The sequence below is a fragment of the Nicotiana sylvestris genome, chromosome 8 (assembly GCF_000393655.2).
Source record: "Nicotiana sylvestris chromosome 8, ASM39365v2, whole genome shotgun sequence".
Lineage (NCBI taxonomy): Eukaryota > Viridiplantae > Streptophyta > Magnoliopsida > Solanales > Solanaceae > Nicotiana > Nicotiana sylvestris.
The window spans coordinates 185,935,814-185,947,008 of record NC_091064.1 but is presented as its reverse complement, the minus strand read 5'-3'; the positions used below and the strand labels follow the sequence as shown (position 1 = coordinate 185,947,008).

At 35.0% G+C, this 11,195-nt stretch overlaps 1 protein-coding gene across 1 annotated transcript; it reads right to left on the bottom strand.

Moving 5' to 3' along the window:
• Positions 1–284: 284 nt before the first annotated feature.
• LOC104225927 (uncharacterized) lies at positions 285–2,875 on the bottom strand. Its single transcript, XM_070155016.1, has 3 exons — positions 1,173–2,875; positions 970–1,053; positions 285–783 (listed from the first exon to the last, which is right to left on the bottom strand). Exons 1-3 carry the CDS (start codon positions 2,873–2,875, stop codon positions 285–287), a joined length of 2,286 nt encoding a protein of 761 aa, XP_070011117.1.
• Between the last annotated feature and the right edge of the window lie 8,320 nt (positions 2,876–11,195).

The window sequence follows — 11,195 nt, the reverse complement described above, 5'->3', positions numbered from 1 at the left end:
AGGATTTAATCTGCTGAACTTAAGTGCTTGAATATTATAAAAGGTTGAACGGAAACAAACTAAGCTTGAACTGAAACATATTAAAATAGCTCCATATATCAGACTAAAGTTTCAATTACTTGGCATATTACAAAAGCTTGAAACTGAAACAAACTAAAAAGTCCAAGAGCATATACAAGAACAAAAAATTGTTCGAAAGACGACAATGAAGTTTAAAAATACAAATAAAAATCAGAAGTTCCTTCTTCAGTCATCAGCCTCCATCCAATCCCAATCCGTATCATCTAACTCATCCTTCTCTTTGGATATTTCCACATCTGTATCTTGAGAATGGTGTGCATCAACTGGCATACAATAACATCAAGAGGTACATCTTCTCTCGACCATCTAATATCATTGTCGACCAATCTATTTGATGGACCGACGTCATCATTAGGCTCCCTCCAAAATGTTTCCCCAACATTAGTAATATTTTCTTCCTCCAAATCATACAAATCAACGGGGACTTTATTCCTTGCATAATAAACATCCTTCTCAATTGGATCTTCTACGTAAAAAATTTGATGCACTTGAGATGTCAATACAAAAGAGTCGTCAGTACTACATAATCGGTTAAAGTATACCCGAGTTAACCCATATTCATCAACTTCATTACGAAAACAATCACATCTAAACAATACGACACTAAAGCGGCCCCAATAATCAATCTCAATGATATCCTGAATAGCTCCATAGTACAGAACCTGTCCATCAATGGGATTTTGGTCCCTAGCACTAGCAAAACTATCCGTTGTTGCTGAAAAATTCACTCCACTATTTTATGTCTTCAACGGGGCATCCCGCGTCATTGTGTGAAATAAGTATCCATTGATAAAATATCCAGTATATCGTTTGGCCAATATATTAGGCCCTTTAGCTAGCCATTGCAAATGATTGGGCACGTCAATGCTTTTTACTTTCTTTTTAAACCAGTCAGCAAAGTTTCGACTATGATTTCTTGCTCTTACCCATGCATTTGATCTAGTATGATTATCAATTAAATTCTTATGTTCCCTGCAAGCCAAATGTTTCAAATTTAATCATTAGGCCTTTATCAATTAAATTTAAAAATCTTAAAATATAAAATGAAATAAAGCTTATAATACAAGTGGTGGTAATATATTTCATCTTACATGATAAATGCCTCTACTTGTTCATCTTCAATATTGAAGAGAGCATATCTATGTGCCTCAGAACAAAACTGCAAATCCATAGCAAAAATCTTTCCTTTTCTCTTTTTCTTACTTCCAATTGGATGGCCTATTTTAGGAAAAATAGGTGATAATTTTGATCCTTCAATGTCCCCATCATCCTCAGTTTGGTACCTACTGAATCTTGTCTTCACCCCATCATGTAGGTATCTCGAACAAAAGGTCAAGCACTCTTCGGCCAGAAACCCCTCTGCAATTGACGCTTTTGGATGAGCTCGATTACGAACAAACGCCTTATATTTGCACAAATTTCTTTCAGTAGAATACATCCAACGACAATGAGTTGGACCCCCAAGCCTAATTTCATTTACTAAATGAATAGGCAAATGGGGCATTATATCAAAATAGGTTGGAGTGAAAATCATTTCAAGCTCACATGTAATATCATTGATTTCAGTCTGCAATCTATCAAGATCCTCTCGCCTTATAACCTTGGCACATATGGCTTTAAAGAAGTTACCCAACTTAATCAATGCCAAAGAAACATTCTTGGGTAATGATTTTCTAACAGCAACTTGGAGCAAGTAATGCATTATAAAATGAGCATCATGACTCTTGAACTCGGATATTTTCATCTCTTTCTCATGCACACAACGTGATATATTCGAGGCACACCCTTTTGGCAATTTGGCATTTTTAAAGACGGTGCAAAATCGCCTCTTCTCTTCTGGATTCATGTAGAAACAAGCTTTAGCCAAAGATATTGTTCCACTTACAACATCTTGTATTGGTTGAAGCTCTTTTCGTTTTCCCATTTCCTGCAAATCGTAACGAGAATTTACATGATCTTTTGACTTTCCATCTATCTCCAATAATGTCCCAAGAATACTATCACATATGTTCTTTTCAATGTGTATCGGATCAAGATTGTGCCTCAATTTGTTAGTTTTCCAATATGGTAATTCAAAGAAGATGGATCTTTTCTTCCATGGACCCTTGTTATCCCGAGACCTTTTCTTTTGACCCTTTCCAAAGACATTCTTGAATTCACGCAACTCTTCGAGCACTTCCATACCCGACAAAGAAGTGGGTGCAAGTCTATGATCCTCCTTACCATCAAATAATTTCTTATCTCTTCGAAATTGATGTTCAGGAGGCAAAAATGTTTGATGACCCATGTAGCACATCTTACGACTATGCTTGAGATATTGAGAGCATGTGCCATAATTACAGGTGGGGCATGCAAATTTTCCCTTTGTGCTCCAACCAGAAAGCATTGCTAGTGCAGGAAAATCACTAATTGTCCACATTAAGGCTGCACGCATTTGAAACATTTGGTTAGATTCAGCATCAAATGTTTCTACACCGAATTCCCATAGCTCTTTTAATTCAGCAATTAGTGGTTGTAGATACACATCTATATCATTTCCCGGAGATGAAGGACCTGGGATGATCATTGACAACATTATATACTCTGGCTTCATGCAAATCCAAGGCGATAGATTATAGTTCATTAACATAACATGCCAAGTGCTATGGGAAATACTCATTGTTCGAAACGGGTTGAAACCATCACTTGAAAGACCCAATCTAATATTACGAGGGTCGCTAGAGAATTCAGGGTGCAAGGACTCAAACTCCTTCCAAGCATCACCATCAACAGGATGTCTTACATTTCCATCCATCATTCAGTCGTTCAGTGACATGCCATCTCATAGCTGCAGCTGTTTCGGGACACATGAATATCCTCTGAAGGCGAGGCTTTAATGGAAAGTACCTTAAAATATTTGCGGGGGTTTTGGTCTTTTTATTAGTCAAGACATCAACAACATTCTTCCATCTAGAAGACCCACACGCAGAACAGTATATGCACTTATATTGTCATTCCAAAACAACATGCAATCATTAGAACATGCATGTATTTTTTCATAATGAAGACTCAAATCTTTTATCATGCTTGTTGCCTTGTAGAAAGAGTCGGGTAGCTGAGCAAATAGAAAAGCCTCTTTTAACAACTCCAGCAAGTCTGTGAATGTCATATTACTCAACCCGTGAATGCACTTAAACAAGTACAAGCGAATCGTAAAATCCAATTTGGAGAAATTCTCACACCCTGGATATAATTCTTCTTTTTTTTGCATCTTCGGAAGGTCCATCCCTCACTCTTTGGTGTCCCAAATCATCCTCGACATTTCGAAATGTATCATGAAGTAATCCATCAATATCATCATGCATCTCGGAACCTTCATCATTATTGCTTGGGCATGGAAGCAGAAAGTACAAAATAGGTTATTGACCAGCCATTAGAAGCAGAAAGTACAAAATTGAAATAGAAGGAAGAAACTGAACAGAGTACTAGACCCACGGCTGAGTACGCGTCCTTGGAACAAGGCAATTATTGAGCTGAGTGTTATAAAACGGAGGATCAAAACCACATATATAAAATCTTTCAGAAGCATCTAAGTGGCAGATGTAAGTGTATTACTTGTACAAATGAGCACATATGAGAAAAAGAATACCACATGTATAGAAGTAACATTATTAGCCAAAATAGTCATGCAGGTTATCAGACACAGAAATAACTGGCTACTCAACAAACTGCACAGATATCAATTTAAGGTAGAAGTAGGAGGAGGGGAGAATAGCATAGGCTGGACAATACAGCTAGTCGTCAGAAGCTTATTCCACTCTTTCTTTCTATTTATGCGGACAAGGAGAACACCTGTACTGAAGATATAATTCCAAAATTTTACCTGTTACGGAACAACAATCGGATTCACTACAAAGAAATCAATGGAAATCTTTTGTGTTTGGTTGAATTTGTAATTCCAAAAGGCCAGAAACCCATGAGACATAGCCTCGTTCACTCTGTATTCAAAGCTAAGGTATATTACCATATAACTGCTAAATTCTACCATGCATATACACAAACAGAGCAGATCAATCAAATATGACTCAAGGTACTCATACAGTCACACATCCAATAATCTGAGAACTTATCCAGATCCATTTACTCATATAGTCAGGAATCCAAAGAACTACATAAATGGCCGGCCAACAATTTCATAAGGGCATATATGTCCTTCGTTATTTTACCGTATATGCCATATCGGACAAAATTATAAATCCAACTAATATTTTTTTATATTTTTGCATTAGAGATTGTTAGGAACAAGGGTGGATGCAGAATTTTAAGAAGGTGGCTGCACTATAATGAAGAGGCTGGTTCAACTTTTAAATTCTTACCATTGAGTCTATTCTATACTTTCTTAAAATATATGTTCAAATCAATTTTCTTTTTAAAATAGTAATTTTTTATTATTTACATACACAATTGAATTAATTATATAAAATTTTACGGTGACAAAATGAAAATAGAAATTTCATGTGTTAGACTTGGAAATTTTGAAAGAATAAACAAAAGAAAGAAAGACAAATAAAAATAAAAAGTAAATTTCAAAACTCAAGAAGGGACAACAAAAAGATCAAACTCAAGTTCAAGAATGAAGAACAAATCAAGATTGCACGAGTATGAGTCCAAATTATCTGCTCGTTGAATTCAAAATAACTTTTCGTAGTTGCCATATAGATTTACAATTATTTCCCTAATGTTTAAGATTTTAAATATTTTTCAAATATTTAGGACTTATAAATTTACTAAATTTTGTGTTTTAATTTTTTCTTATTTGATTTATATAATATATACCAAATTTATAAAATAAATCATATTTAAAAAGCCATCAGAAATTCACATAATCAATAATTCGAAGGCATTAAAAATTACGTTTCGAAATATTTTTGTAGGTTTAGAAGTCTATGGTTTGTTTAAAAAAATGTTATAATTTTAGAACTTTCGAAACATATAGGACATTCACCTTTTTTACTCTTAAAAAATAAATTTCACACTCGATAAAATAATTATTTTATTTTTGATCAATAGCTTTTTATTATCCAAACCCAACGGATGGCTATCCAGCCATAGCAGGTGCCATCATCTTCGCCAAACCGCTATAATCAGGTAAATCAACACCTCTCTCTCACTTGGTTTTGATTTGCTTAATATCTCTATCTAATAAAAGTTCCTAACAACATTTTTATCAATGCTCTAATAGTCTATATGCAGGAGTTGAACAGCACAAGAGCAATTTCACAAGCTTTTGTTGCGAAAATTATCTTTTGCTCTAAATTGAGGGCCTTGATTCATCGCTTAATGAAGTATTTTTTAACATTCTTTTGATGAGGAGGTAAGCCTCTATATATGTCGAGTAGATCGTGATAATCTACTAGTTAACGATTTTGCAAAGAAGTTGCTATATATTTCTTATTTTATTACTACTATTTTCTTCACTAATTAATGCTAGTTTTATCATTTAAGTTTGAAAATGTATTTTTTAAAATCATGAAATCAAAAAGTATATATTCAATTTTTTCCTTTTAATACATGTATATGAAGGTGCAAAAAGCGTCAATGAAGTTATAAGACGAGGGACGCTGCGTTGGCACATGATCTGGAAGCAAACAAGTTTAGAGGCGAAATTATTGTCCATTTTGGACAAACAAATTTGTTGCTAATTTATATATTTAGAGGCGAAAGTTTATTTTGTACATAAAGCATAACGATTTAGTGACGTAATCACATTCTTTTAACTACAAATTATGTATAGCTTTAAAGACAATCGACATCGTCACTAATCAAAATTATAGTTAGTGACGAAATAAATTCGTCGGTATTGAAGACCCTTTTAGCGACGATTCAATTTCTTTAACTACAAAATGTTTACACTTTTTGTGACAAACAAGTTTGTCATAAATAATAGGAGTATATTTTTAAGGACGAAAAAAATTCGTAGTTAATGTAACTTTATTTTGCGACGAAACGCAAAGTTGTCTTTATATACTACTAGTGACGGTGCTTTAGAGACAAAAGATTGATAAAAAAAATTCGTCATAAAAAGTCTTTTGCGACGAAATATGAATTTTAGGCGACAAAATAATTCATCACTGATAATCAAATTTGTTGTAGTTAGCTCGAACATATTACTCGAAGCTAAAAAAAATAGTACATGTTATTTGTGGGATAATTCTTGGGATCTGGACCTTCTACACAATTAGGTCCACAAGTACTAAAATTTCAATGCTTAATGCCTATCAGGTAAAGTATTTAGATAATTCATAAAAGTTATTTTATTACTAACAACAAAGCCGAGTATGAAGCATATGCTACAGGGCTTGAATTAGCTGGGGGACTCATAGCAAAAATATTGATTTAACGGTTGTCAAATCCAAGAAAACTATGCAGCCCAAGAAAATCGAGTCGGATGTGCTAGTCTCGGATCTACTGCTGATATCACTGACTCCGAAAGCAACTCCGGGAACTTATTGAAAAATATCGTTTCCGGATCAAACAGTCTCGGGATTGAGCCATCTCTTATTTAGGCGATCCATGATCTATCATCAATTAGTAGAGCCGTCAAAATGGGCTTGGCCCATGAGGCCAGCCCAACCCAGCCCGCTACTTGGGTAGGGCTGGGTTGGAATTTTTTTAGCCCATTTAAAACTGAGGCTTATAAGCCCGGCCCAAGTCAGCTCGCTAGCCCTTGAGGCTGGGCCTGGGCCGGCCCGTGGGCCAAAAATTAATTAAATTCAAATTTAAATATTTTTTAAAACTAAAAACTAAAAAAAATATTAACTATAATCCTCATTTTCCAACCTTAGATTGCTCATTTACTCTTTCATATCAACAATAATTTATATTTTTGACATGCATATAGTATGACAAGATTAGTTTTTCTTTTGCTTAATTAACAACGAGCTAGGAAAGTTTTAAGTGGCCAATAATAATTTTTTGTTACTTTAAGTGGCCAATAATCAGTTTGGTTACTTTAATATGTTATTAATTATTAAATTGCTCTTCAGTATAGAAAAAAAGTCAATTTTTAATACCCAAAGTAAATTGACAACACTAGCAAATTTCATGAATTTTAAAAATTTATGGACTATAATGATGAAATCAACAAATAATGTTAAACCTAAATTAAAAAACCTTAACATATAAACTTATTGAAGCAATTTCCGAACCTAAGGAAAGTGAAAGAAAAGTACTAAAATAATATTTATCTAACGTTAAAAAAAGAAGAGCTAGAGATATAGAGAATTTGTATTTCATTTACGAGATTCTTTGTCAAATATCAAGATTCTTGTACACTCTAGATAAACAGAAGTCGTTCATATGATTAAGAGATTATGTCACAAAAAAATATCTAGAGATTTGAAAAAATATTTTTTTCTAAAAAAATTGAAAGGCCGACCCGCCCTAGCCCGCGACCCTCTTAGGGATGGGCTGGGCTAGCCATTTTAAGGCCCATATAGATGAAGGGCCGGCCCTCCCTAGACCACCAAATTTAAAAACCCACGAGGCTTGGGTTGGGATGGGCTGGGTTAGCCCGTTTCGACAGCTCTATCAATTAGAATGAAAATGAGGTAAGCCTGATTAATTTAATTTGGAATTGGCATAATAAATTCATTTATTACTTGCAGAATGGACTTTACCCAAAGACAAGCATACTCTCGATAACTCTGAGTACGTCTCATCCCGTACTGCCTGCCTTGATGAAGGAGAATTATATTTGAGAATATTCAAGGCTCCAAAAGCTAAAATGCCACATGGACCAAACAAACAAAATATATGATGCGAGAAATTTATAAAGAAAACAGTGAAAATTACTCCGGTAATAAGGCTTTAAATCAAAAACTCATCAAAGTCAGTAAGAATATCTCAAATCAAGATATGGCATGATCCTCAACAACATTTTGGAACCTCCGTAGTTCCCGGCCAGAGTACAAAATATTTGATAAAAAGAGCTTCGGTATCGTCCCTATATTGGAACTGGACCATTTGAAAGTCCATCAATATCAAAACTAACTATCCTACCGGGGACTATTAGACCGCGGATTGTCAAATTATGATTCCAGTGTTTGAGTTCTCATACCTCAAAACTCAAACACTAGGGAGATTACTTATACTTGAAGATTAGTCAATTTGACTTGATATTATAAGAAGTGATACAAACAATTGATTGCCTTGGGAGATAGAATTCCTAAGAGTATACTGACATTATTTACCAGCTCAACTCAGTTAGTTGTATTACTCATATCAAGCATAAACACTGTGAGCACGTGATTTTTGCCCTATATATGAATAATTCCCAAAATCCCAAATAAAATATTTTTTCTTTATTTTTACAATTTTTGTGCGTTTTGGTGTCATCTTCTGATAATTGTTGCATTTTTATTTGTGCGTGTTGATTTTGCATTTTTAATGATTTTATTGTGAATTTGTCGCAAAATAGTTTTTGAACAATTTTAGGAATTAATTAGTCTTTGTTTTAAAACAATCAGGATTTCGTATTAAGTTTTACATCTTTATAAAAATTATAAAAATTGTAAAAAGCAAGAAAATGAAAAATAATAATAAGAGTATAAAAGTGGTCTTAGTTGAGACCCAAAATTTGGGCCAAATGCACTAAACATTTCAGGCCCAAACGCCTCAAGCATGTTTATTCAGTCCAGCCCAGGTCCTTACCCGGTCTGCCCCCTTCTAAATGAAACGGCATCGTTTCGGGGTCCCTGGATCAGGACCGTTGGATCTCATCAATCCAACGGTCCGGAACTAACTAGGTTACCGGTATTTAAGTGTCTGAACCGTCCCCCCTACCCTCATTTGCATCGTCTTCTTCACCCCACCCCTTCTCCTCAAACCCTAATTTGCGCCGCCCCTAAATCCCTTGCCGGCGGTGAACACAAACTATGCCGTTCACCCTGAGATTAACACCACATGCCCCCCTCACCCTCCTCTTTCCATTGCACCCATTGCTTTACCTCGAATAAGGCCGGAACTCTTCGAATCTTAGTTTGAAGTTTTCCGGCCAAGTGACAAGTTCGTCCAAATCAGTCCAAAATCACACCCCACAACCCCCGGCCCTTCCTCAACACTAATCCGTGGTTGTTTTCTTTCAAATCGCCATGAAACGGCCCAAATCTTAGATCTGAAAATTTCTGGCCAAACCCTAAAACCAAATCCTTTTGATTTCGAACCGTAGTATCCTTAACCATGTGTTCTCTTGTAAGAACACATGGTTAGGGATGTTACGCGTCAAAAATCTGAAAGGATTCAGATGATTATGCCTGGCCGGAATCCCTTATGCCTTTGTGAGTTTTTCTTTTTTTACTGCTTCTTTTACTCGCATGATTGAAGTATTATTTACAGTTGTTGTTTCATTATTTGTTCTGTTAATTTTCTGGTTTAATTGTGTTAGTTTAAGTTCTGTTAATTACTGTTGATTCTGAGCTTGATATTTGGTTGAATGATTGTGAGTTCATGGTTTAAGAGTTAGTTTTAAGTTCATTTAATATTAATCGTGGTAGCTTAAGCTCAGTTTAATTTCGTTTAGCTTGTTTGAGTTGGTTAATTGAACAGAATTGGTTCAGTCAGTCTAATTAGTTAGTTTCTGATTGCTAGTTAATTAATTTTAGTTAGTTTCAGAATGGTTTAGGATATTGGGTATAGCTGTTAGGGATGAGGGTAGGTTCAGTGATTTTGAAAGGCTTTCAGGGGTAATCTGGGTATGGAAAAGGGTAGTTCTGATAGGAATAGTAATATCAAAGTATAGGGAAGGGCAGTATAGGTATTGTATGGGTAGAGGAATACCTTAGGGCCTTCTAGAATGGGGTACAAGTGCAAATTTTAATAGTTGTAGTGCAGTTACTTGGTTAGCAAGATAAAACTAGAGGGACTAAATTGAAAATAGGGAGGGACTGATTGGCAAATCAGAACCTAATCTATTCTCTTTGGGTTTGCTTATAAAAGGGCAGAAAATGCCTTGGGAAAGGGGGCTGCTCTCCATCTTTCTGCCTTGAGCTCTAAGTCTCAATTGGAGCCTTCATTATTGCTTTTGATTTCAATCAGCATTTTATTTTCCAAAAACTATTCAGAAAACAAAAACATCAAAATATGGAGAAATCTGAAACAGCTTCACAGTTTCATTACTAGTTTTTGGTTTCAGTTGTGAGGGTCAGGGGTATGTTAGAAGTATGTTAAACTGATCTATGGGAATTTGCTTATATTTTTGGTTTCAAAACAATCTGCCTGTGTTTTTGTGGTGTAACATTGCTGGGTTTGTTGTTGCTGCTGTTGAAAATAGCTGATTCCTCTCCTTTTCTCTATTTACATTCCAATTTCCATGTACATTTCCCTGAATCTCACTGATGTATGCTCGTTGAAGTTGAAATAAAATGTTCCAGGGCCTGTTATTCAACTGAAAGCAGCCTGTATTTTTGATAGTGTAGTCTCCTGTTATGTAATTGGCAGATATATGTATAATTAAACTTGTTCAGTAGGGTCGATTACATGTTGAATGATACGTAATTTTGAACTGTTGAATTGGGCATTTGAAATATCTTTGAGCATGGGCCTGGTCTGATCTGAAAGTTTGTGTGAATTCAATAGTCATCAGTAGCAATTAGACCTATGTACATGACATGAGAATTCATGAGCAAGTTTGATTACATTTAGCTTAATTATTGGTATTTTCGTCATTATAGTGTAGTAGAAGGTTTGCTTTTGTTTTAAGATTCTGAAATCGTTTGGAAGGCAAATCGTAATTATGGTAAGTAGATTGGTGTTGAAATCAGTTGGAAATCATGAGACAAACTCATTCATAATTGACTTAGTTCATTAAAAACAGCAGGTCTTGATAGGCAATTGGTAGGATAGATCGTTTAGGTTTTTTTTTTTTTTTTGAGTTTCACGACTTTTGTTAAAATGAAGGTATGCATGGTCAGTGCAGTGACTCACTGATATTATATCAATTGTTGCAAGGGAAACATACTCATCTTCGTTGGGCCGTTCAAGGCCATGAGGCATGCCCAATTCTCCTTTAAATTTGGTTCTTAGTCTATTTCAGTGTAATCTATTTCCAAATTAACTAGTCTTTTAGAGACACACAA

Excerpts from the sequence above, each read along its gene's own strand:
- LOC104225927 (XM_070155016.1), bottom strand. The coding sequence starts at position 2,875 with ATGGATGGAAATGTAAGACATCCTGTTGATGGTGATGCTTGGAAGGAG. Across the intron at positions 1,054-1,172 it reads CAAGTAGAGGCATTTATCAT|GGAACATAAGAATTTAATTG; the intron begins GTAAGATGAAAT and ends TTTGGCTTGCAG. Across the intron at positions 784-969 it reads AGTCGAAACTTTGCTGACTG|TTTTGCTAGTGCTAGGGACC; the intron begins GTTTAAAAAGAA and ends AACAACGGATAG.